At 61.0% G+C, this 26581-nt stretch overlaps 1 protein-coding gene across 9 annotated transcripts in view; it reads right to left on the bottom strand.

Annotated features, from left to right (window-relative positions):
- The window catches only part of MACF1 (microtubule actin crosslinking factor 1), a 135892-nt gene extending 109569 nt beyond the window's left edge, over nucleotides 1-26323 (bottom strand). For 7 of the 9 annotated variants that reach the window (XM_053998724.1, XM_053998731.1, XM_053998730.1 and 4 more), the window contains exon 1: nucleotides 26066-26323. In XM_053998724.1, coding sequence (XP_053854699.1) covers nucleotides 26066-26285 — 220 coding nt within the window. In that variant the 5' untranslated portion in view covers nucleotides 26286-26323. Of the gene's footprint in view, nucleotides 1-371; nucleotides 475-20861; nucleotides 20991-26065 lie in introns of those variants that run through there. The other 2 variants (XM_053998726.1, XM_053998725.1) reach the window with 2 other exon arrangements.
- Between the last annotated feature and the right edge of the window lie 258 nt (nucleotides 26324-26581).

Here is a 26581-nt window from a genome sequence, read left to right as displayed (position 1 = left end):
GCCACGGAGAGGGGTGGGAGCCACCGGGGCAGAAGCGGGAGGCAGAACCCCAGCCACGTGTCGTGGGATTGTGCCAGACAAAAAGCAGCCTCATCCCCCACCATCCCCAGCCCCACACAGGCCAGGAACGGGTGGTGAGGCCACATTTAGGCTCTCAAACCTCTGTCCCCCCTCCCCATCTGGGTTCAGAGCCCACTGAGGGCTCCCTGCTGCCGTGTCCTCCTCCCTCCTCCTCACAGCCGCGCCTGTCCCTGTCCCTGTCCCTGTCGCTGCCACGGCTCCTGGGGAGGGAAAACAATCCGTGCCCCAGTCGTGCCGGCCATCTTAGCGCTCCGTGCCCCCCCGAACACCCCAAACCTCCCTGCCCCTACCTTCCCTGCTCCGGCTCCTCCAGTACAGGACGCCGGCGATGCCCAGGACGTGGCTCAGGACAAAGGCAGCGGGTGGCAGATAGGAGCTCTCCGAAAGAGGCATCGCTTCCTATTCCCGGCCCCTCATCCCAAGCCTGGCTCCGACTTTCCTTCTCCTGCTGGAGCCCGGCATCGCCGGAGGGGTGAGGGGATGGGGGCTGAGCCGCTGCCTGGAGAAACTTCCAAAACTTCCTGCCTGCAGCTCTGCCCGCAGCCGGCTGTGTCCTGCGGCGTCCCCGGAGCTGGCAGGGCTTGGGACAGCCAGCGCCGCTGGGACTGGGAGATTTGGGAGCTCCAAGAGGGGGCGGGTAAAGGGAGAAAAAGCGAGCGTCAGGCCGGCTCAAACATCTTTGCTCGGAGTTCTCGCGGCCAAACTTCGTCGTCCCCCCCTCCGCTCGGTGGGGAGAGACGTCATCTCCTCAATATCCATTCCCAGCCCCGCCGGGAAGGAGCCGCAGCCGAGGGGATATCGGCGGCAGCAGCTGCCATGGCGGCATCGCCACAACGTCCCCGAACTCACCGGGGGTTTGGGACAAGCACAAAACCTCAGTTCCTCACCCCCCCCCCCCGATGGGTGACAGTCAGCAGCGTCCCCTGCCAGCCGGCAGCCGGAGGTGCCAAGCGCAGCCGGGAGCGGCTGGGACGTGGAGGCAGCACTTCCAGGGGCGCCTGGGGTACTCGGGATCCAGCCAGCAGCGTCTGCCCGCAGGAAACTCTGCCCAGCAAGGGGCTGAAAGCAACGGTGATAAAATTTGGCCTTCTGGGGGTTGAGGATCACAAGCACATCCCCATCACCTTCCCTGGATGCTCTGGATAATGTGAGAACGTTCCCCCATGAGGAAACACCCCAAAAGATGCTCTAACACCAGAGGTTTGTGCACTTCCCCACCCTTCCCGTGGCTGGGTGTCCTGCTTGCCCTCAGTGTGGCAGATTTTGCAGCCCAGCCCCGTTTACCAGCGGTTTGCACCGTGTTGGGCGTTACTCAGAGTTTCGGTTCTTTTCGGAAACGCTTCCGCTGCCGGCGGTGCCAGGAACGGCACGGGGAAACCGAGAGCAGCCGGTGCCTGCCCGGCCCCTCTGCCGTTGTAACCACAAGCAAACGGGGTGGGGAGGCTCCCACAAAGCCTGGATTGATCTCACAGCCCCTCGCACAGCAACTGCCAGCTCCGGAGGGAGAAACTGGCTCTTGGAGAGAGGTTGTACGGAATTAAAGGCTCATTTTTCGCCGTCCCCGTCTCCCAAAGGCTCAGACAAGAAGGGGTTGTTCTGCTGGGGGCTCAGGGGAGTTGTTCAGGTGAGGGTGGCACAAAGCAGAGCTGCAGAGCATCGGCCTGGCTCAGGATTTACTGGTGGGAGAGCCAGGAAGCCCAGCTGAGGATTTACGGACCAGGAGATGCAGCATCAGATGCCATCCCACAACTCCTGCTCCACATTTGGGAAACCCCATGAGGCCCAGGGTTCCATCCAGGTGCAAACAGATATTTATATTATATTTACAACCCTGAGCAGTTCCCCAAACCCAACAGCCACCAACTAGTCAGGCACACAAAGAAAAACCATATCAAGCAAAACGTGATAGACTCAAAAACTGCCTGAAACATTCCAAAACCTGGCACAGGTTGCCCAGAGAAGCTGGGGCTGCCCCTGGATCCCTGGAAGTGCCCAAGGCCAGGTTGGACAGGGCTTGGAGCACCCTGGGATGGTGGAAGGTGTCCCTGCCCATGGCAGGGGGGATGGAATGAGATGATCTTTGAGGTCCCTTCCATCCAACCATCCCATGATCCTATGATTGCACCGTTCCCTGGGGTTCCTGCAACCCCCACATCTTTTGGGACAACGAGATGGGTGATAAAAAAATACAGAATTACCCCGGGGCTCGGCGCTGTTGCAATATATTCTCCAGAGCTCCATCCCTGCCTGGATGAAAAATACCCTGGCATAGTTTTCCTCCAAAGACGTCTGCTTTCTGTTAAAGCTGCAGGAGGAATGACCCACCACGAGGCAGGCACGAGGCCACCATAAATGGGCCCGTGGTCCAGCCTGAGAGGGGCAAAGAGCCTCCTGCAAGGCAGATGAGAGTTGGTGACGTGATGGAGCTGGGATGTGCCAGCGGAAAAGGGTCCAGGAAGCAGGAGCTGGTTTCTCACATCCCCTCACCCCAGCTGCAACTGTGGGGGCTCAGCTGCTCTTGGGCTTCCCGGGTGTTTCCTGCACAGAGGGGGTGATAAAATGCACTGAGTGCTGCCAGCTGCTCCAGCTGGAGAAGGCTTTGGGTGAAATAAATTCTTAAAATATACATAATTGTATGTAAATACATGTTTTTATTTCTTTTTATACGTATAAATATAATTTGATGGAATCGCAGAATGCCCTGACTTGGAAAAGACCCACGAGGATCACCAAGCCCAACTTTTGAATATATTTATATAAATGTATATTTATATCAATACATCCCTCTGCTGCATCAGGACATCCTGGGGATTCCTGTGATCCCAAATTCCTCCAGCTCAGTTTAACACCATCACCCCACTTTCCTTTCCCCACTGCAGGAAGCTGATAGGGCAGGAAGGAGGTGGCTGACCCGGGGTGTCAGGAGCGGGGTTTCGGGGTGACTCTGCCAGGCTCTGGGGATCACCCAGCCCCAGATGCAGCCACCAGCCCCCACACCCCTCTCTCCCTGCCATGGAAACCACCCTGAGCACCCAAAACACAAACAGCTCATTTTTAGTTCCTTGCAGGGCGGCTTTGCCCAGAAAGGAAAGGGGTGGGGAGAGGACACATCTCCCGCCCGCGCAGGAATTTGGGGGAGAGGAGAGGCCCTGCCCTCCCACAGCGGGGTCCCCACCTGGCAGGGCACCCCCTTGTTTAACAGGCAGCATTTTGCACCACCCAGGAGGGTGGGACCCCAGCACTGCCCCCCACCTGGGTTTAGGGTAGCCCATGGGGGAGCAGGGGGGACACGGATCCCGGATCCCCTCGCTCCAGCCTCTCTCCTGCCCGGAGCTGAGTCACGCCAAGCTTTGGGTGTCCTGGGCTGTTCCTCCCCCCTCCATGTGCCTCCCCAGTGAGTAATGCTCAGGCGACAGAGATCAGCTCCCGGCTCAGCTCCCGGCTCCGGCATCTCCTTATATGACCGGAGAAGCTGCCGGGCAGCGTCACACGGGAGCGGGGCACAGCCCCCGTGTCCTGGCACCACTCAGGGCATGGAGACACCCTGGCATCGGTGTGGGCAAAGCCACTGGGGCGCTCCTTCATCCCCCGGGTGCTGCGGCCTCGCAGAAGGCAGCAAAAGGTCCGTGATCTCCGGCCAGGGCCGCGCGTCCCCCAGCCCGGGGAGGTGGCAGCCAGGTGGCACTGTGGAAACGCTGGAGTGGGCACCGCTGTGACAGAGCCAGAGCTGGCACCCGGCAGCACTGAGGGGGCTCTGCCTGCACCCTGCCGTGCCCGGGTGGGTGAGGGTGCTGCCAGTGCCCCCCAGCCTAGCCCAGCAAAGCCCCCCCCCCATTGCCTGCAGCAGGAAAAACTGGACATGGGAGCAGCTGGGAGTGCCCTGGAGGGCTTCTCTGCCCCAAAGGGTCATCGGGGTCACCCCACCCTGCCCACGAGGTTCCCACAGCAGTTAAAGGGCCTGTCCAGCAGCAGAGCTGAGCACGCACAAACTCGTGACTGCAGGACAGGAGCCAGGTTTCCTGCCCTGCTTCCTCAGCAAAGCTTTTCCCCTTTCTGTTGTTTTTTTCCTCCTTTCTGGGCGCTCTAGGAGCAAATCTCAGTCGGTCACAGCAGTGGCTGAAAATCGACCAGGAGGGGAAGGAGAGTCCAGGTTTTGGATCAGGGGTGCCCTGGTAAATCAAAGACAGCATCACCAGGGGCAGGCGGGTCGAGGAGTCTGTCTGGGCTTCCACGGGGGCTGGATGGGGGCACGGGGCTGTAACAAACACAGCTCCTAACCCTTAGCCAGGGGATGGAGCACATGCCCCACCCCAGTGCTCAGCTGCGGTCGTTCCCCCTCTGCTCACAGCTCTTCCCCCCTCCTCAGCATCACACCCTCCCGGCAAACCACAGCAAAGGCGGCTGCGGACAGACAGACAGACAGACAGCTCAGCAAGACACATCCCTGGCTGCCGAGAGCTGCCGCACGTGCCAGGGCACCCCGTTCTGCCGGCAAGCACGGGCAGGGCCCCGCCGGGGTGCGGAGCCTCGCTCCACCCTGCCCGCGGCGCCAGGAGCCTTGGGAAAGGAAAGCCAGAACAAAGATGACGTTTCTTCTGATCAGGGCTATTAAAAACAAGGTGGAACGAGGCAGGTCACAGCTCCCGACGCTGCCCAGCTCCTCGGCTCCAGCTCCCCTCCTGCTGCCGGTGAATCACCGAGCGTGTGCGGGCACAGCCGGGGAGCCCTCGCCAGCCGGCTCCTGGCACGGCGGGCACATTCCCCACGTTCAACATTTCCTTCTGGCTTTCATCATCCCCCGGCGGCCACATTCCTGCTGGGAGGGATAGGGAAAAGCCCGCGGGGTCCTGTGCCGGCCCCTGGGCATCACCACCCAACTCCAGTGCGGCAAAAATCGGCACCGTGGAAAAGTGCCAGACAGCAAAGCTCTTGTGGCCCTGGAAAACCAACGTCCCAAGCACGGGGGTTTGTGCAAACAGGGATTCTGGCCCTGAGTATCCCTCCACTGCTCCCCATTTGCACAGCAATAGTGGGAGCTCGAGCTGGGATTCATCTGGATTAACCAGAGCAGCTCCATCCCACCCAGGGCTGGCAGGCTGTTCTGCAGCAGCCCCCCCAGTCTGCACTGTGAGGGCAGCACAAGTCAATATTTGCCTGCAAATGCCTCACAGAGGAGCTTCCAAAGGTCAGCAAAACAAGGGGAGAGAGAAGGGGCTGGGAGGGAACCTCGGAACCCCCCCAGGCACCATCAGTGGTAAAATCGGAACTGAGCGAAAGGAAGCTCCGGTGATAAGAATGGAGATGTTCCCTTTTCCAGCAGACGTCTGGGCACCAAAATTAGAATAATCTCTTTTAAAAAAGACAAGACTTCCCTTCCCACAGCAGGGCTGGCAGTGCTGCATCGGAGGGGACGTGGGAAAGCACCTCAGGACCCCCTTGCTGTGGGATATAGAGGTGGAGGGCAGGGACAAGAAGGTTCGAGGTAAGGCTGGAAGCAAACATCATTCCTGTGGCTTTCATCCTGCAAACAGCTGAGCTGGATGGCCACCTGCTCATGACTTAATCATTCCCCAGCAGCGTGAACTCCTGCTGCTGGGCTGGAGGGCAAATCCCCCAGCACACCAGCAGTTATGGGGTCTACGGAAATGTGACATCCCAACGGGGGCCATCCAAAGGGACCAACTCCAGTGAGATGGACAGAGCCAACAGGAGAACCCAGGGCCTTGAGAACCTCAAAAATAATTCAACAGGAGACTGTTCCCTACAACAGCAGGATCAGGAAGAGGCTCCCACATTTCCTGCAGGAAGAGCAGTTGGCATTCCCAGGGCATCATCTTCCTTTCCTTGGTGGGGCTCACTTTTTTTGGTGTCCCAGACTGAGCACCTTTCCCGGGACATCCAGAGCCAGCAGCACTTCCAGCCCTGCTGCCCACCTCTCCGTGCATCCTCCAGAGCGACCCCAGCTCCCCATGTCCCTGACATGGATCCCAGCAGACCCTTGCCCACGAGCCACGTGCACACAAAGCCAGCCTGGACACATCTCATTCCGACTCTCCCCGGCCTTTGGAACTCTCCCTGCAGCCTGGGAGCGAGCGTCATGCTGGAGGGGGGGTGATCTCACCGCTGCTTTCCCAGCACGACAAACCTCCCTCCCCAAGGCTGCCGGGATTCTGCTGACGCAGCAGCTCAGGCATTATTTCATCGCTTCCCACTTCTCGGAAGCCTCCCGTGGCTTGTCACCCCTCCGAGGACGCTGGCAGCTCCTGCTCATTGAGTGATGCCATAAAATTCACGGCCACGTAACCCCGGAAAGCACCGGACCCCGCGGAGCTGGCACGGACTCGGTGGCATCGTCCTGCAATGGGGAGGGCAGGAGGGAACAGGGACAGGCACTGGGGGCACAGATCAAAGCTGCACGGAGAGCTTGGAGCCATCCTGGATTCGCTTGGAAATGCTGGGTGAGAGGGAAGAGGTGAGGACGGGGATGCACAGGGAAAGGAACAGCAAAGGCCTCCCGGCAGAGAACACCGCGGGCTCTTCAGGAGGGAGCGACACCAGCCCTGGGCAGAGGAAGGCTTGCTCGCACACCCACGTGCAAGAGGACACACACGTCTGCACGCCTTCCCAGGGGCCTGTGCTGACACGAGAGGTGGCTTCTTTCCCAGGCCGGGGGAGGAGGAGGAAGGCGATGCCATCTCCGGGTCCCTCCCTGCCCCTGCGGCCACGGGGACAACGCCGCACACCTCCACAGAGCCGCCGTCACCACACCCGCTCCGCAATTCCCAGCACACCCCGGCACTGGGGGGAGAAAGCCATGAAAAAACAAGTCACCAAAAAAAACCCCCCAGCCAGGAGATTTGATGGAAACCCCGTCAGGGGGGAGAGGCACAGGATCCCAAATCCCAAATCCACTGCCTGCATAGGAGCCGAGCACCAGGAATGCCCTGAATGCTGGAAAAACGCCCCAGATTAAGTCTCAGGCCCCAGCCCTTCTCGGAGGAGGCAGAGCCCGCTGTGCTGTGGCTGCTGGGGGTGCAGAGCTGCTCGCCAAGCCCCGGGAGAGCCGTGGGGAGCCGGATCGGAGCCGCGGCGCTGCGATCATCCCCGGCAGCTCAAATCCAAGCTTTGCACTTCCCACAGCAGCGGCTCAGGGAGCAGGAAAGCCGGGGGGCAGAGGGATGAAAAAACTCCGGCATCAAAACTCCTTTTCTGCCAGCTAACAAAAGAGCCGGTGTCTCCGCAGAGAGGCTCGTTATTCCAACGCCAAGCAGAGGCTGCTTGGCAGCGGGGGAAATAGGGAAATGTTGGGCTAGTGGGAACTGGCTGCGCTTTGTTTGGGGGCTGCTGTGTTTGCACAGCCCCCACACAATGGGGGTGTTGGGGCCAGGGGGGTCAGGGCTGGGCTCTCCCCTGGGAATGGCCACCAGCTCTGGTGGCCTCGTCCTGCTCCCCGCAAATAAAGCACAGAGGTCACTGCCCAAGGTGCTGTTAGGAAGTTGTGGGTCCCCACGTTTTTCTGCCTGCAGCTGCCCAGGTGTGCCCCGAAAAGCAGCTCAGGGTCCCCCCACGCTCGCCGCGCTGCGAACACGAGGACGGCGATGGTGGAGCCGGAGATGTGCAAAGCCTCCTCTGAGAAATGGAGGTCAAAGAGAAGGAAGCAGCCGATTCCCCCCTCTTCCTCTGCAGATGGAGGGCAGGCAGCAACCTTGAGCCCTGATCTCATTAGATGTCCCAAACTAAGCAGTGTGAAACCTGATTAGCGCCGGGCGGGAGGCGGGAGAAGGAGCGGCGGCTTGTTCTGCCAGCCAGCCCCAGCCTCTGGAGAGGGGGGTCTGAGGAGCACAGCACCCCCAGCTGCCTCCCCACAGCACCCAGGACCTGCTCCTGGTCCTTCCAAGCTCGATCACACCCCAGGTCACGGCCGTGCTGTGCCCTGAAGTGATGCTTCATCCCAGCTGCTCCCGCCAGCTCCCGGCCAGTTGGCCTTGGCGTGCAGCAGCACAGAGAAACGTAGGATTAAAAAAAAGGGGGAGGCAGGAGCCCAAAACTTCTGTTCCCTAGAGACCTGCTCTCCTGCAGAGAAACTTAATCCCTGTTAAAAAGCAAATGAAATAATCCAGTTGCTAACACTGCTCTGGCCGCTCCGTTCAAGGCCCAGATCCGCCGGACCCCTCCAGCCTGGCCCAAGCCCAGCAGATTCCCTCAGCAGGGCTGAGCTGGACCTTTCTGGGGCTAAAACCACCCCTGGCACCACAAAGCTGTGGTGGGAAAGCTGTGAATCAGCAGAGATCCTCAGTCAGGGCACAGCCCGTGAGTGTCCCTGCCTGGCAGGGCTGCCCAGGGGACATCTCACGGGGTGGCCGGGCTGGAAAAGTGTCCCCCACCCTTTCCCAGGAGACACCAGCCCCATCCTCCTCATGCACAGGGACACAGGGCTGGCAGAGCCACGTGCTGGAGGAGCCAAAACTCACCAGGGCCTCCACCCAGGGCAGCCAGGGAAGATGTTGGCCCTGGATCTCTTATCACACCCGGCCACCTTGGGCGGCCCCGTCTGCTCCTCGGGGAAGCCACCACATGATGGGACGAAAGCAAACAGTGACAAGGGGACGAGCTGTGCCACCACTCTAGCACTGTGGATGCTGTTCCTGCCTCCTGCTCTGATCCCACACATCCCTCAGGCAGCAGAGCCAGCACCTAACACCCAAAGCCCTCCTTTTTAACAGCAGAAACTCAGCAGAGCTGCAAAATTCCTCACTGCGGGCACATGCGCCACAGTGAGGTGACAGGAACAAGCATGGACCCACTCCTTGGTCACAGGGGAAAATCTGAGCCTGGTTCCCCTGGGGAAAGCACGTGGCAGCTCCAAGGTCAGATGGAGCCAGATTAGCTGGCAGTGCACGGACAGGGCCAAGGAGATGCCAGGTTTGAGCCGGCTACCAAGTAAACAACAAAACTCCTCAGAAAGCGAAACCAGCCGGCCTCGTGCTTGCTGGTAAAATTAACCCAGCAATAAATTTGTAATCTAATGGGTTTCCTCAGCCAAGCCCACAGGATCTGGTCATCTCGGGGCCGTGACCGACGCCGCCCCGGGAAACTCAAGATGGAAACTGTGTGGAAAGTCTGGGTGACCCCACACCCACCGGGGCAGTGTCCCCCCCCGGAGCAGCGTCCTTTGTCCCCAGCATGGAGACAAGGATCTGGCAGGGCCCCCCAGCCCCATCCCAGCTGGGCGAGCTGGGGGCACTGGGATGCTCTCCAAGCCCCTTGGAGGGCTGACAGGGATGGATGCTGGCACGGAGCCGGGGGTCAGGGGCCTGGACTTACACACACGAGCATTTACATATGAAACACTCCCAGCTCCAATATCCGCTGCTGCCTCCACCTCCCCGGGGAGATGAATAGAGATGAGGGGGGGAGAAGGGAAAAGAAACCTCTCCAGCAATAAAACCTTGTTTTCCTCCAGCTCTGGCCGGCCCCACAGCTCAAGGGCAGGCCAGGCTGGCTGTTCTCAGTGCTGGGAGCACACTTAGATCCATGGCAATGCCAAATAGTGACAGCAGGATGCACGGCACAGCATCCCCACGGCAGTGAGCACCACAGAGCCAACCATTCCCTGTGGGCACCCCTTTTGTGCTTGGATGCACTGGGAAGCCCCCCAGCAGCGTGGAAGGGCTCAAACTGTGCTGGTTCAAGTAGCGTTTGGCCTCCTCCTAGCAGAGAATCCCAGACTGGTTTGGTTGGAAGGGACCTTAAAGGCCATTTCATCCCCACGGGCAGGAACGCCTTCCACCAGACCAGGTTGCTCCAAGCCCTGTCCAACCTGGCCTTGGACACTTGCAGCCTCCACCCCCCTGAATTAAAACAACAAAGGGCTGTGGTAAACACAGCTGGTGACAGACAAAGTCGTCATCACTGGGTCTAGAGGCAGCAAAACAGACCAAAACCCACAGACTGAGCTTCTCGGGGACGTGCCACCCGCGCTTCCATGTCCTTGTTCCGGGCTCGCGGGAACGGAAAGTGCCACCAGCTCTGGGATGTGGGAGCCAACGCTCCCGGCAGGGCTCTGGGCAGCACCTGGAGAGAGGAAGGCTGCCAGCTCAGCTCCTGCAAGCAGTCACCTTGTAAACACGATTAATAATGTCATCTTGGCTCCCTGGCCTCGCTCTCGCTGGCACGACGGGAATTCGCCGAGCTGCAGCTGGAGACGGGGCTGGAAAGCTCCGTGGGAGAGCTTCAGCAGCAACCCCCAAACACAGAGTGGGGCTCAATGGCACCCAAACCCCACACCCAAACCCAGCACCCATCCCTGCTCCAGCTGCCAAGGGGCTGGAGATGGAGGGGACAGAGCCAGCCACCAGCCCTGGCACACCCAGCCGGCACACGGCCACTCAGGGCTCCTTTCACATTGATTCCCAGTGCCAGCTGCAGCGAGGCTCAGGAAAAATGTATGATGGACACCACGGCAGCATAAGAAAGTGAATTATATTCCTCCCAGACTCAGTAACTCAGGGCAGCTGTCAGCACAGAGCTGCGGGATTAACCCTTCGCAGCGGCGGCATGGGAGGGTGGGGACACTGCCAGCCTGCTGGTGACAACTCCCTTGGCTCCCTGCTAAATTAAACATGGAATTGATTCACCTTTGTTATACAATGGGATCAGCTGGTAAAGCCCAGCCGAGGCCTTGCTGTAAAAAAGGGGCAAGTCAATGACAGCATTGTTGGATGACAGGTAATGGCATTCCAGGTGCCTTCTGTTTTCCTCTCCTCTCCTTCTAGCAGAACTCCTGCAGCAGAATGAGGCTGGCTGGGAATTCCAGAGGAAAAAGCTCCTCTGACAGCAGGGAGGATAAAAAAATCGAGAAAGAAAGGGGAGAAAAAGCATTCTCAGAGCACCAGGTAAGCCGAGCTGCTCTCCCGCAGCCCAGGCTCGCTGCTTGTGACAGTGGGACAACGGCTGCGTGCCTCCAGCCACCTGCCAGGGGCCAGCCCAGCACGATCGGGTGTCCCAGCTGGCTCTCCAGGGACAGCCTGAGAGGCAGGAGAGGGCAGAGCTTTAGTGGGAAAGAGCTTTAGAAAGAAGGGAATTGGGAAAACAGCAATCTGCACACGCGGTGAAAGCACCCTCAGCAGAGCAGGATCAGCCCCCATCCCATGGGAACAGCAGCCCGGAGCAGGAATTTGAGCTCAATTCCTTTCCCAGTTGTTATTTGCTGAGCAGCTTCCCTGGGCTCCCTGAGCTGCTGGCAGGGCTGGGCCAGCCGCTGCCCCAGCGCTCCTTTGTGCCCAGCTCCAAACCCAAGGAGAGGACAAAAGAGGGAAGTGGAGCGGAGCCGTGCAAGCACCACCCCTCCCGGGGGAAGCCGGCAGCTCCTCCCGGCCGTGCCGGGATCCTCCTCGATCGGGGATCGATGACAGATGGTGGCACCCATCTGCTCAGCCTCTCCCTGCCGCGGGTCACAAATACCTCTCAGGGTGCCGAGTCCATCCAGGAACTTCTTGTACTTCTCCAAGTTCATCTTCCAGCCGCGCCGCTCAGCTGGGCGGCATCGGGGCAAGCACGGGCTCCAGCCACTGCCCCCGGCTCAGCATTCCCACTGGACTCCTCTCAGTCGCCCTTTGACCACTGGCAGTGTTTCCTTATTTGATGAAAGCCTCCCAGGGCTGAGGCCACCCCCCTTTGTGCAAATGAGCCCAGCAACTGCCCCGCACCACCAGGGCCCCCCGGCATCCCTCATCCCACCCCTCCACGCCAGAGATTGGATGTCCTGGGGATATTTCCAGCAAGGAGAGTGTTTGAGGGAATTGGGAGGGGAAGGAAAAAAAAAAAAAAAATCCATGGGATTTAAGGCAAGGAAAACGCAGGCAGGGGCAGGTGGGTTACCATCCTTGTGGGAAAAGCCATGCTGACTGACACCAGGCCAACAATCTATGAGAAGCCATCAGAAAAATGCCATAAAACGCTGGAAGAATGGGCCAGGTGAGACCCAGGAGCAGATGGGGAGCAGATCCCTCCTGTCTCTGCCCCCCGACACTCGCCACATGTTCACCTCGCCCTGGCTGCAAGGGGCTTACAAAGCTGAAAAGGAGATTTACTGGTTTTAAAGGAATTTTTGGCAGCAGGAACCAGCCCAGAGCGATCCAAGGGGATCCTGCTCATTGCTGCCCTTCAGCAGGACTGGTGTCCACCAGGCACGGACCAGGACTTCTGTTAAATCAAATAATAAAGGCAATAATGACAATGATAATTACAATAATATAATCATCATCAGTAGTGTTGAAACGTGCTGTCATGGAGGTAGATCCTGCTCTCCCCATTCCCTCTCTGGAAAGATCCCAGCAGATTGAGCAAGACCCACCACACGGTGTAGGATCATCCTGCCTGGGCTCCCACACAGCATTTGAGCTTTGCCAGAGGAATGGGAGAGAAATAGAGCAAGGATGTGCTGCAGGAGACAAATCTTCCCCCAAAAACCAGGGGGGAAGCTGTCTGAAAGTCAGAGTAGCAAGGAGATTCCCCTCATCCACAGGCACATGAATCCCTGGCTACTTCACGGTGTGTTGAGATGCATCCCCAGAGCAACCCCCATCCCACGGCAAATTATCCATAAAAACATTAACACAAACAAAACACTCATGGAAACAACCCTGTGTCTGCCTCCTCCACGGCTCCAGGACAGACAGACACTTCTCCAGGGACAGACACACAGCAGGGGTATCACTTTGCATGGTGAGCAGAGCAAACCCAGCAGGCCAGTTGCTGCTTGTGCCCCTGACAGCTGGGAAGCAGGGAGCCAAAAATCCCTCTGGGAGCTCCCACTTGGAAAGGGGGGCAGTGGTGAGGTGCCTTCTCCACAGCCTGGTTACCCCAGCACCCTCTGCACCCCTGGGCTCCAGTGGGATGGAGGTGACATCCGTTCATCCCAGCTGATCCAGGAGCTCATCCAGCCACATGGAGAGCCTGGATTTAGGAGCTGGAGGTGCCTGGTGCCCCTCTGCATCCCTGGCATCACAGGGCCATTCCCAGCCATCCCCCCGTGCCCGCCGGCAGCAGAATAAAAGTTGTTGGGAGAAGCCGAGTTGTCACCACTAAAAATAGCACAATGGAATTTTCCTCTAAAGGAAGAAAAAAAAAAAAGGGAAGGAAAAAAAATTCCTGATCCTTGCTGACAAAGGGGCTGTGAGAAAGAAGGGTGGGAACAGCCCCATGGAGGGGACATGAGGGGACATCAGGTCCTTCCCCCTCCAACACGCCCAAACAGGCACAGAGAGCTGAGCCCACCACGGGGGGGACAGAGAAATCCTTATTTATCTCCATCCTCTCCTTCCTGGCAAAGGGGAGAGCCCAGACCCCAGCAGGATGGCCACTGGACACGGCAAGCAGGCACTGCTGCTCCAAAATGACAGCAGCAGGAGGGAGATGGGGGGGATTCAGCCTGAGCTCCCCAAACCCTGCCTGGATGGGGAGAAGGACACTCCCCTCCTCCCGTGCCGAGGGGGTTAAAGGGAAGCGGGTCTGACGCCACCAGATCCCTTCCCCAAGCATCGCAGCTCCTCTCCCCTCTGCCGGGAACGCCAGGAATTCCTGGAGGAGGGAGGATCGCTCCAGCTGGCTCCATCAGCGCACTGAGACTGGGGGCGGGGGGAGTCAGGGCAGCCCCCAGCTCCCGCAACATCCAGGAATCCCAGATCTCCCAGCACGGCAACTGCCCTCCCAGCAGGAACGAGAGGCATCCCAAACAGCCGGCCAGGATGAAATATCCCCACGGGCAGCAGCGTCTGGAGGCGCCTGCACTGAAACCTCGTGTGCCACCCATGGCTGTCCCCAGCGCTGTCACCCCGGAGCTGGGGGGATGCCGGGACACCCCACCAGCCCCAGGAGCGGGGATGGGGCTGCTCGAGCCGTGCCAAGGTTGTTGCCAGAGGCAGGGAATGGAGGTGTGATCCTGGACACGCCTGGGGTGCAGGGTGGATTTATTTAGGGACAGCTTTAAGGCTGCACCGTCACCGCCCTGGCGAGCCCCCAGCGGGGTCACAGGGCCACACCAGCTGTCCCCAACATCACCGTGTCAACTGAACACGCCTGGAGCAGAGGGGTGGTGCACTAATTAACGCTCATTAGCTGGCGGGGCAGAGCAGGACCACCAGGCTGGGAAGACATCCCGACCCCACTGCCCATGGAAAGGAGCCGCTCCCACAGGATTTACCAGGAGCAAAACTGCCCAAGGTCAGCTGGAATCTCCCAGCCAGGGGAGCCCTTGTATACAGTTTCCTGCAGGGAAAAATAAGCTGCTGGCAAAAGCATTTCTGTAGGGCCGCAAGAGACCCGAATAATGATTAATAAAAACCAAGACAAGTCCCACCTTGATAGGACACAAAAATCCCACTGGGATCAAGGCACAGCTCCGTGGCTGTGCAGGAGTGGGGTGGATGGCTGAGGGGAGCAAGGGCAGGGCAAGAGATTTGGAGAAGAGCTGGTTTCAATCCCAGCCATGCCAGGATTATGCCCCCGACCTGGGCAGGGGTCCCAGCAGAGCTTGAGGAAGGGGAAAAGGCTCCCAGCAGAGCTCAAGGTGGGCAAAACAGAAGCTGGGAGAGAAAACAGCCCACGCAGGTGCTGCAGAGGTGCAAAACACAGCACTCATCACCTGTGGGAGGCTGGAAAAGCTTCCCCAGCATCATTAAAAAAAAAACCGCTCATCTGAGCAGAGGAGGGCAGGCAGGGCACGCTGGGACTCAGCAGAGGGAAACAGGGCTCAACAGGAAATGAAAAATGGAAATGCAGGCTTGTCACGCACAGGAAAACAACAAAATAAACACAATTGTGGCCTCCCAGCGCCCGGAGCTCGCTGGCTCAGAGCACTGATAAACAGAGGGTGACAAAGGGACACTCCAGGCACGGCTGCAGGGACCAGCACAGGCTCTGCAGCCGGACCTGTCCCACCTCTGCTGGGAGCCACAGAGCCAGGCTGTGCTCTGAGGGGTCACAGGGAGCTGCAGCCCGTCCTGCTGGGATCAGCATCCTGCTTCTCACCCAGAATCTCCCAAACCATCTTGCCCAACAGCCCCCCTCCCACTTCCCCCCCCCTTCCAGGAATCCCTGAGCTTATCTGACCCAGGAGCAGGACACACAGATCCCATCCCAGGACTCATTTTACCCTGTCCAGGGCCAAACACACAGCAAATCTGATCACTCAGCCTCCCGCCCCACCACACATCCCCACGGGAAGCTGAGGCTGGAGGATCCCCCTCCCCGGCCCCCCAGCCGGGTGAGATCCATCCAGACACACAAAACCCCACGACAAGAGCTTGGAAGTGAAACTCCCCAGCTTATTAACACAAGCATCCTCCGTGCAGGGAATTTCCTTGGCAGTTTCCCTCTCCGAGCTGGAGGATGTTTGAACACCCCCAGACCCCCCAGACTGGGCCGTGCTGGGAGGTTAAATCTGGAGTTTCCCGGGAGAAAGAGCATCTGGAAGGAAAGGCAGATCCCAAGGACAGCATCCAGCAGGGATGAGGGGCGTGCTGGGGAGATCAGCTCCCGCCTCCACCACCTCCCAGCACCGGCTCTGCTGGTTCCCACCCCACCCACAGCCTCCGATGGGATGGGATAAAGGTGTGAGCAATCAGGGGCGCGGAGAGGAGCCGGTTTGCTGGTCCTGCCCATGGACCTGGGAGGGCTCACCCACTGCCGGGGGGCACAGCACGGGTGACCAGCCCCAGCAATCAGGGCTCCCCGCTGTGTCCCCCGCTCCCGGCCTCATCCCAGGTGTGCCAGCAGCCCTGCACCGCCTCTCCCCAGGGCAGCGATTGCCTCACCTGCCTGGAAAACTCAGCTGGCGTTGCTAAGATCCGGCCACAGCACGGAGCTTCCACGGCAGCAACGCCCTGGGCACGGCAGAGCCACGGAGAGGGTTGGGGTGGGCTGGATTGTTGGAGCTCAGGGAGTGGGGTCCCTTCCACCCTGTGCTGCTTCCCAGCTGCTCCGAGCATCTCCCTGCCACCCCACGGCTGTCCCGGCCCTCCTGCTGCAGCCGGCAGAGAAACACTGCCCCGTGCAGGAACCAGCCAGGCTGAGCCCAAGGTCCAGGCAGGGCTCGCAGCCCCTCTGTGCAGGAGAAGGGAGCTGGATCCAGAGATCCCAGCATGGACCAGCTCCTTGACAGCCACCCCGAGCTCCAGCACAGCCTCTCCCTGCAGGAAGACAGGAGGAACTGGAACCTGCAGCACCCTGCTGCTCCCACAGCCTGGATTTATCCCTTTCAGACCCATAAAAAAGGCACTTATCACTCGGGTATTCAAACAATGGTGTTAAGACACTTTAAATTTAAATAAAACCTCTTGTTTTACTTCCCTCTGGGAGGTTCCTTGCCACTGGCATCAGCCAGAATGTCCAGAGCAGTCTAAACTTAGCTGACACAAGCGAGACAAGCCTAGAAAGGAGGTTGGCTCAGACCCAGCAGACGGAGGTCAAAGACTCCAGTCTCGCCCCGGAGCTTGAGCCGGGAAGGAAAAGGCTCCACGGGAATGCAGAGCTGAGGAGAGCAGGCAGAGAACAGCCCCAGCCCTTTCCAAAGGCTGCTGAGAGGAGATCAAAGCCTTCCGGCACAGCCCCGGTCACGTCCCGGTGTCAGTGCCAGCGAGGTACCGGGGGTGAGGCCACCTCGCACCCACCCCCTGCCCTCCCAGGGGATCTTCTCACATGGAAAGGAGGAGAAGCAGCCAACAGCCGCAGGAGCTGCGAGAGCAGGGCTCAGCCACGGTTCTGGTTCATGTGCAGGGCACCAGGACAACGCCGGCCGCGGCTTCCGCTGATGCCGGGGATGCCGGCGGCATGGGGGGAGGCACACGCCTCTCTGCCAGGCAATCCCAGCCCCGGAGGCACCGCTGGGCCTTGGCATGGGGGTGACTCCACGCAGAGAGCCAGGTAGGGTGGATGCTGTCACCTGTCACCTGCAACACCACCAGCCCCATTTCCCCGCTGGCCAAAACAAACCGAGCAAAACAGCTCCTGGCACCCAGTGCTGGGGCTCCACCTCGGACACCCAGGGCTGCCCCAGGCTCCTGCCACCTTCCTGAGCCCCCCTTTTCCCTCTGGTCCCCACCCCCCCATACCAGAGAAGCCAATGACTCCCAGACAACCCCCCCCAAAAATCAGGGTTACTCACCCAATGATGGAAAATCCCACGGCTTCCAGCCCAGCTTCCCCCCCACACTTGCCCCAGCCAGGGACTCTCCACTCCAAAAGTGGAACTTGGCCAACCCTCCTCCTGAGGGATGAAGAGGAAGAAGGGCTTCCTCTCCCCCAGCAAGGAGTCACCACCACAGCACCAGCCCCAGCAGTGATCTCACAGGCCACAGAGGCCTCGTGCAGCCCACTCAGCACCAGCCAGGAGTGATGTTTATCCTCGTGGGATGCATCTCCCAGCAATCCCCTGCATCGGGAGGCGGCTGCACGCTGGGAGAGCTGCTCGGCTCAAGGAACGAGGCACCTCCGAGTCCTCAGACACCTCCAGGTGCATTTGTTGTGGCACAACAACAGCCACAAGTGGGGAAAAAAACAGGTTCTTCAGAGATGGGCATGGCCAAGAATGCCACCCACCACCAGGAAGGCTCCAGTCCCAACTGGAATGAATCCTGGTTGATTTATACAAGGGTCCCCCACCTCTCCTGCCCACCCCAGGGTCTTCTCCAGTCCTTGGGAGGTTGTTCCCTCCCTAACTGACGGCAGTTTACTCAACCAAGGTGACAAAACCACCTTGTGCTGTCCCAGTCCAAACAAGCCAGGCCACGTGCCGGGCACCACGGAGCAGGCACAGACAGCACCGGGAGCGGGGAAAAGCTTTTGAGATGCCACAGCTCCAGGTTTTCTACCCCCAATCCCCTAAAAAAACCCAGTTAATTATGAGAAAGAAAGGATTTCAGCAGGATTGATTAGTTAATGTTTACAGCACCGAGAGCAGGGGAAGCATGACCTGTGTTCTGAGCTTGGCAGAGCTGCCGGCACCCTTGAGCTGCCGGGGGCTGCTCAGCACAGGGCCACGATTTCCACGTGCTGGCTCCTGATTTTCCAAGGGGACAGCGAGGGTCAGCACCCCCAAAACGTGACAGGAGACTGCCATGGGAATGGAGAGAGGCCTCAGCTGCTGGGCCCCGCTCAGGGTGACAGAGTCAGGCTCCTAGCCCGACAGAGAGGTGTCCAAAAAGCTCCATCCACCATCAGCATCACCCCCCGCGCCGATGCCGTCATTCCCGCCGGGATCCGCAGCAGCAGGTCCCGGCATGCGCCGCCATCCAGGGATGAGGCAAGAGGGGCTGGAATCCCCGCGGGGAGCTGGCCTGCTGGCTTCCAACTGGGCCACACAGGTGAAGGTGGTGGCACTGGGGACCTCCCAGCTGCAGGTGTGGGGTTCTCTCCAGACGGGACAACCCCGAGGACGCCGGCGGCTGAAGAAAGCGAGAGCCACGAAGCGCTGAGACGTCACCTGAGCCACCACCCCCAAAATGCCCACTTTTAGCCCCATCCTCTGGTTGAAGCCACCCCCTCGGGAGCAGGGCACAGCAGGTGGGTGCCCCCGCAGCGCTGATGCAGACGTCCTCCCCCGGGCAGGCCCGGGATCGGGAGCGTCCCGGCGAGCCCCGGCGCCGCAGCGCTGCGGCACAGCTCCCCGGCACCCCGCTGCCGAGGGTGGGTGTTCTTAGAAAGAAAGGAATCACGGGGATCTGCCAGCTGCTTCACTCCTGCTCACCAGGGAGATTCAGGACTCGCAGCCTGCTCTGGGATCCTTCCCGTGCCACCGCTCTCCTTCCCTCCGGACCTGTCCCGGCTCGCTCCACAGCGGAGGCCTCGCTGCACAAATTGGGATTTTTTGTAGGGTATTTAGTGGTGCTGACTTAGAGAAATGCATTTGCAATCCTGGCTCTGGCAGTGCCAAGTGTCCTCCTTGCCCTCCTTGCCGCCGGTGCTGGCAGTGCCGGGTCCTGGACGTGGCAGGTCCTGGATGTGGCCACCACAAGAACACTGCAGGTCTCCCCACTGGGCCCTGAGCAGTCACATTTCAGTGAAAACTCTGTTTTTGCAGGATTAAGAGGGGGAGGGGATGAGCCAGTGGAAAACTTGTTCTGGACAGGAAAAACCAAGCAGTTTACAGGAGCTGCAGTGGGGAATAACAGGGAAGAGACAACACATCCACCAACTCAAACTCAAACAACCCAAACTGGGGCTCCCACCCAGCCCTTGCAGCGCTGGTGGGATGCCCCAGGAGGGGTGGGGGGGCTGGGAAGGGGTCAAAAGCAAAGGAAAGCTTTCATGGGGTATAAACACTCATTTCCCCTACACCACAAACAAGCTCCGACAACACCCAGCAGGGTATTTCCAAGTTACCCAGCTTTCTACCATATCCCAGTGCAAAAACCAGGTATTCCCTAGGAAAACTCCTTCCCAGAAAAACCCAATTGCTCATGGAAGGCACCAACAGCCAGAGCAGGGAGCGGGCAAGGGGAGCCCAGGTGCCAGGGGTGCTCCAGCTGGACCAAGTGCATTACAGGCCCTGGAATTTCCTTTTTTTTTTTTGTGGAACAAAGCAAACCCGATGCAAACAGCAGCTCCTTCCATGCCAGCGTCTCCACGCTGAACCCAACTACATCAAAGCAGCTCTTTATTAATAAAAAAGTTTGTCAAGTACTCGGACAAGCCCAAGTCACGGTTCCCAGTGCCTTTCTGAGGCACCCGAGGAGGTTTCATTCCCTGCTCCCTGCGGAGGCTGCGCGTCTCTCCCACCTCTGGGATGTTGGAGCGGCACCCCCTGAATCAGGGAGCCAGGGAATCCATTATTCCCCTTTTTCCGCAGGAAAAAAAAAGGAAAAGGAAACAAACAGCGCCTGGCTCCTCTCGGCCATCCGCATTTTAAAGAGACTTGGCTGCTAAACTTATAAAACGGAGCACTGGGAGCCCTGTGGGGCTGGAATCTGGGCTCCAGGACAAGCCTAGCTCTGCAGCGGGGAGGAGGGAAAAAAAAATAATAATAACAAGGAGAAGAATGGGAACGCACACACAGCTGCCGGGGACGAGCCGCTGACATCAAAACTGCACACTCACTGCCGGTACCGGCACCGGCAGCACCCCGGCCCCGCATCCCCAGGGCTCAAACAGGGACCCCGGCCGCGGGGGGGGCTGCGGGGGACACGGATGGGTCCCCACAGCCCTGGTGGCACCGCGGGTGAGGGCACAGGGAGGAGGGATGCCGTGCTGCTCCGAGCGGCTGGGATGCTGGGCACCCCACGGAAGGGACACGGGGACCCCAAAACTCTGGGAAAGCCCTACCCAGGGGCCGGGGGACGCTCACGCAGGGCTGCCGAGCGCCCCCAGACATCCCACGCTGGGGACAGCAGCGTCGCTCATCCCTCGGGCACCCCACGCAGGGATGCTGAGCCCACGCAGGAGCCGCGGCACCCAGGAACCCCACGCAGGGACGGAGCTCCCCCACACAGCCCACGCAGGAACCCGGGACACCCCACGCAGGGGACGCTCAGACGCTGTCCCCACGCTGGGGACACTCGGATCAGGACACCCCACGCGGGGACACCGCGCTCCCCGAGGATGCTGCCCCCGAGCATCCACCCCGAGCATCCGCGGGCACCGAGAAAACACCGAGAAAACACCGAGAAAACACCCGAAAGGCTCCGGGAAGGCTCCGGGAAGGCTCCGGGAAGGCACCGGTTGAGCCCCGCGGGGCGGCCCCGGCGCGCTCCAGGCCCGGCCTGGGGCCCCGGCGGGCGCGGTACCTTTGTAGCGCTCCAGCACGTCCTCGTAGGCCTGCACGAACTCCTTCTCCTGGCTGCGGTTGGCCGGGAGCAGCCCCGGCACGTACCCGGCCATGGCGGCCTTTGTGCCCGGGCTGGGCGCAGCTGCCGGCGGCGCGGCCAGGGCCCGTCTGTGCCGGGGCCGCTTCCGCCGCGCCGCGCCCGGCACCGACCCGCCCCGGCGACCCGCCCCTCGCCACCGGGACCCGCCCCGGCGACCCGCCCCTCGCCACCGGGACCCGCCCCGGGGACACGCCCCTCGCCACCGGGACACGCCCCTCGCCACCGGGACCCGCCCCGGGGACCCGTCCCTCACCACCGGGACACGCCCCTCGCCACCGGGACCCGCCCCTCGCCACCGGGACCCGCCCCGGGGACCCGCCCCTCGCCACCGGGACCCGCCCCGGGAACACGCCCCCCGCCACCGGGACACGCCCCCGGAATCCGCCCCTCGCCACCGGGACACGCCCCTCGCCACCGGGACACGCCCCTCGCCACCGGGACCCGCCCCGGGGATCCGCCCACTGGCACGGGACACGCCCCTCGCCACCGGGACTCGCCCACCGGAGGGACTCGCCCTTGGGTCGTGCCCACCGACAGGGACACGCCCCTAAACCCGCTCATGGCTCCCGGGACCCCCCCCCAAACACCGGCCGGTAACAGCCCGTGGGTGGGGACACTGCCGTGGGTGGGGACACTGCCGTGGGTGGGGACACTGCCGTGGGTGGGGACACTGCCGTGGGTGGGGACGCGCCACTGGACACGCCCCAGAGTTCGGAATTATCATGGACACGCCCATGGTGACGCCCGTCTGGACAGGCCCCGCCCACCTGGCTGTGTTTGCTCCGCCCCCGTTGAGGCCACACCCCTGATTTGGCCCCGCCCTCTGGCTCCCGCCCCGGGCCCGCCGCGACCCCTGGCGGCCGCTCGGGGTAGCGCCGGGGGGACAACGGGGGTGACACCGGGGTAACATCGGGGTGACAACGGGGATTATACTGGGGGTGACACCGGGGTGACATCGGGGATTATACTGGGGGTGACACAGTGGTGATACGAGGGTGACACCGGGGATTTCACTGGGGGTGACATCGGGGTGACATGGGGGGATTATACTGGGGGTGACACAGTGGTGATATGGGGGTGACATCGGGGATTTCACTGGGGTGACACCGGAGTGACATCGGGGATTACACTGGGGGTGACACAGGGGTGACACTCTGGTGACAATGGCTGTGATACCAGGAACGACACCAGGGGGTGACACTGTGTGTGACGCTGAGGGGGTGACACTGGGAGTGATGCTGGAGGTGACACTAACACCAAGGGGTGACACTGGGAGTGACATAGGGGACAACACGGGAGGGTGACTGACACAGGCAGTGACACCAGAGGGTGACACAGAGGTGTGACAGCGGGACTGACACCAGGGGTGACACCTTGCACTGCCTGGAGGAGCCGGGGGGAGTGGGGACCCCTCAGCACCAGCTGGTGAGGAACGGGCAGGAAAAAGGGGGCCCTGAGAATCAGCTGGGGGACTTTGGAGGGGATGGAAAGGGGAACAGTGGGGCAGAGCCAAGCCCCGCTGGGTTTGGGAAATGGGGGCTCAGGGGAGCCTGGCACTCCCGTAGCCACAGAAACCCCACTGAGCCCCCCCAAATCCCAGCTGAGCTGACGGAGCAAAACCTCCCGTGGAAACAGCTCCTACAGGGGCACGAGTGGCTGTCCCCAGGCCAGGGGACACCCCAGCCCCCCCAACACCCACCCAGACCCCGCTGAGCCCACAGGACCCCCCCCTCGCCATGACCCAGCAGGTCCCAGCCCCCCGCCCGGGGCAAATCCCGGCCCTTTTTTGGCCATCTCAAGATGTTGCTTTTTCACCCCGATGCGCCGTTCCCATGGCAACTGGAGGGCCCGGCTGGGTAACCATAGCAACGAGAAAAGCCCCATCCCGCTCAGACAGACACCCTGTGTGTCCCCACCGTCACCCAGGGACCCCCGAGCCCCCTCAGGGTGGGGGGGGCCGCACCCCACATCCCTCCAGGGAATGAAGAGGGACCAGGGGCAGCACCTCCATCTTCCTCCTCTTCCTCCTCCCGCAGCCCCCGGCCTGGGGTGGGGTTACACAAATCACCTCCCTCATCCCGGTTTTGGAGGCATCTCCCTTTCAGCTTGGCGCCTTAATTAGGAAAAGTAATTAACGTGGCACAGAGCGCGGGTGCCCGGCTGCATCCCCGGCAGAGCCTCCGTGGGGAGGAGGGTTTCGATCGCGGCGACCTCGTGGGCAGGGCCTTTGTGCCCGGCGGTGCCAGGCACGCATCCTCAGCGGAGCATCCCACTGGGAATGGCCAGAGAATCCCCTGGGAACGGCCCCAGGGGCGCAGCTCCCCCGGCTCTGCCCGCGGAGCCGCCCGGCACAGAGCCCTGCAGAGGTGCCTGCGCTCGCCACATCCCTCTGACCCAAAAACGCGTTCCCAGGGAAAGGGAAATCTGTGCCGGCCAGCTGGCACTCAGCGATTCCTCCTCGGGCAGCAGCGGGAGCGCTGCTCGGAATCTGCCCCGAGCCGGCGGCTTCGCTGCTCCCAAGGCAGCGGAGAACAAGGGGGTTTGTTCCCGTGTCCCCGGGGATGAAGCACAGCTCCCTCCCGCAGCCAGCGCCGGCTCTGCCAGCGGCGCGGGTGACGCGCCCGGGTGACAAAGGACTCCCAGGAACCTTTTCAAAGAGCCCTTGGAAAGCCCCCGCGACGCCTCGTCCATCACTCCTGCCCGCTCACCCCTGGCACCCCCGAGTGCCCCGGCCCCTCCTGCCCCAGCAGCACCCCAGCACGGCCCTGGCAGCACCAAGTGCAGGCAGATTTAGGATGAAAGAGCCCTTTTTTTTCCCCCAAAAGCAGCCACCCCGCCCACCCTCACCCTCTGCCAAGCGCCTGGAGCGAGGCACAGCAAGGCAGGGCCAAGGGTCACACTCTGACCCTCCACGTCCTGCTCCCCCCTCCCCTCCCACCGCTGCCTTCCCAGGAGATGCCAGAAAAGCAGGGAACGGCTCCAGAGCTGCCTGGAGACCTGGGCCAGCGTGTCCCAGCCCCCCACAGGCCCTCTCTGGGCTGTGTCCTCCTTTCCTTGGCTCTGATGGCCAGAAGAGATGCAGAGACTGCTGGACCCCATGGAGAGTGAGGAGGAAGAGGCCCCCCCCAGATCTCTGAGTCCCCTCAAAACCAAGATCCCCGTGTCCCCCCAAACCCACAAAGGTGCCACTCTGTCTGTGTCATCTCCACAAGGTCCCTGGTGGCACAAGGGTGGGGCTCCCCAGCACGAAATGATGCCCAGGCTCCATCCCCAGGCCCTGGTGCCCCTTCCTGGGGTTCCCAAAAAGCCAAGCCCCCATCGCCCTCCCCTCACCTCACTGAGAGGTGCCAGGTCCCCCAGGGCACACTCCTCAGGCCACCATCCCTGGTCCCAAGCCTGATCCCAGTGGGAAGAGGCACTGGGGCAGCCAGCGCCCCGCAGACATTCCCGCTGAATAATGCAAGGACCTGAATCAATATTTCAGCTCATTTTCAAACTTGGTGACACAAAACTGTCTCAGAACTCTTCTTCTTTTTTTTTTTTTTTTTTTTTTTCCCAGCTCAGCACTGTCTCACTGCACCTCCCGAGTTATTTTTAATGGGCAATCTGCATGAGACCGAATTTTGTGACATCCCCCTGCCTTTCATCACGGGCTGGATCCAGCCGGGTGACGACAAGCACTCGGCATCCCGGGCAGAAATGGAGCTGGGGAATGGCTGGGCCTTGGCAGAATCCATCCCTGGCGTGTGGGAGGATGGGGATTTTGGGTCAGAGCGGGTCCATGAGAAGCAGTTAATATGGCAGGATCCCGGTACCCCTCCATCTCCCAGCCCCAGGGATTTGGGATTTGGGATTTGGGGCAGGGCCAGCCGCACCCTGCACATTTGCCTATCCCAGCCCCAGCCGTGCATTCTCAAGAACCATCATTTGAATCAACTGGTTCTTCCAGCCCCAAGATTCCAGGGCTGGCACGGCGGCACCGCGGCACGGCTGGATCCCCACGCACCCCCGTGCCATGGGGCAGGCAGGGAGAGAGGGAGCAGCACCCCACAGCCACCCCTGAGCTGGTGGCACCTGCCCCGGTGCCAGGTGTGTCCCTGCTCCCCAGTGCTCCCAGATTTTGTCCCCACAGGGTGGGAGCCCAGCAAGGGGCTGGTTTGGGCACTGACTGGTTTGGGCAGAGTGGGCACCTCAGAGGCTTGTCACCCTTGTGCCCACCCCCACCAGTGAGATTAAAGCCCAGCCCCGGGTTCCTCTTGGAGCAACAGCCAGGAACAGCCTGGCCAGGGCTCAGCAGGGGTCCCTCAGCACGGCCCCGATTCCCAAATCCCCGTTTGCTCCAGCTGGAGAAGATCAAAGGCTCCCGGAGCGCCGGGAGATGTGGACAGACACAGATCAAAGCCCTTGATGGCCATTTGGCCCCAGTGAAGAATCCAATCCCAGCTCTGGTGCCTGGAGGCACCACCCTGAGCAGATTCCGCCATCCTCCCTCCCCAGCCATCCTGGAGCGGGTCCCCAGAGCGGCGCTTGGACCAGGAGCCGTCGGCCAAGGTGGGTCCATCCCTGTCTTTGTTTCTGCTTCCCAGCCCTGCTCCTTCCCCTGAGCTGTGACTGGGTCAGCAGCACAGCAGGCAAAGGGACACACGGGGCACTGTCCCCTGCACACGGGGACACCAGCACGTCCCGATGACCCCAGCGATGGAGCTGCTGATGGACACCACAAAGGAGCAGCCCCAGCTCCATCAGCCGGGCGGGAATCCCAAACCTCCCCGGGCAAATTCCTCCCCGGAGTTCAGCCGAGGGCATTGTTCCACCAAGGAGCCATTCAGTCCTTAATTAAACGTTTTAATGTCACCCAACCCGCGAGCTGGAGGTGCCCAATCATCCCTTAACCCCAGTGCTGAAGGGATGAACAGCCCGGGGCGAGCCTGGAGAGGACAAAGCCATGGCAGAGACAAACCACCACCCTGCTCCTCGGCCACCAGAGCCACATCCATCCCTCCCCTCCTCTCCCCAGGCTCCCTGAGGAGCAGTGGGGCACAGAGGTGACCCCAAGAGCATCTCAGTCACCGCGGGGGAGCCCCGGGAACCCCCGGGGGGGAACCAACAAGGCGCTGCCTTACCTGCGACCCTGACGACAGCCCTCTCGGCCGGGTCCAGCACCGAATCCTGACTCTTCCTCTTCCTCTGCTCATGGAGGGGTAAATTCCAGGGCAAGGTGTCCCCGGGGGGGCAGGGGGAGAGGCTGCCCGAGCGCTCGCTGCGGTAGGAGCGCTCACTCCGGCACGACCGCTCGCTCCGGCACGAGCGCTCGCTGAGGGTCTCCTCGTCGGAGGACGACATGGCCCAGGGCACGGGCAGGAGGGCGGGCAGGACGTCCCCGCGGGCAGCAGCACCCTGGAGAAGGAGCAAACAGCGCGTGACACCGGGCCACCGGCCGCGGGGCCCTCCCCGCCACAGGTGCTGCGGGTGGTGGAGAAGGGACCGTCCACCATGGGTGTCTCTGCCCACTCGGCCAGGTGAATCAGCCCTCCTGGAGGTTCTGAATGCTGCCTCAGTTTCCCCCTTGCTGGGGTTCCCAGGGATGGGGACAGTGGCACGGCTGCCCCTCTACCAGCAAAGCTCACACTGGCATCCCC

Source organism: Vidua macroura, chromosome 25, assembly GCF_024509145.1.
Source record: "Vidua macroura isolate BioBank_ID:100142 chromosome 25, ASM2450914v1, whole genome shotgun sequence".
In the NCBI taxonomy this organism is placed as follows: Eukaryota; Metazoa; Chordata; class Aves; order Passeriformes; family Viduidae; genus Vidua; species Vidua macroura.
This window is presented reverse-complemented; position numbering and strand designations above follow the sequence as displayed.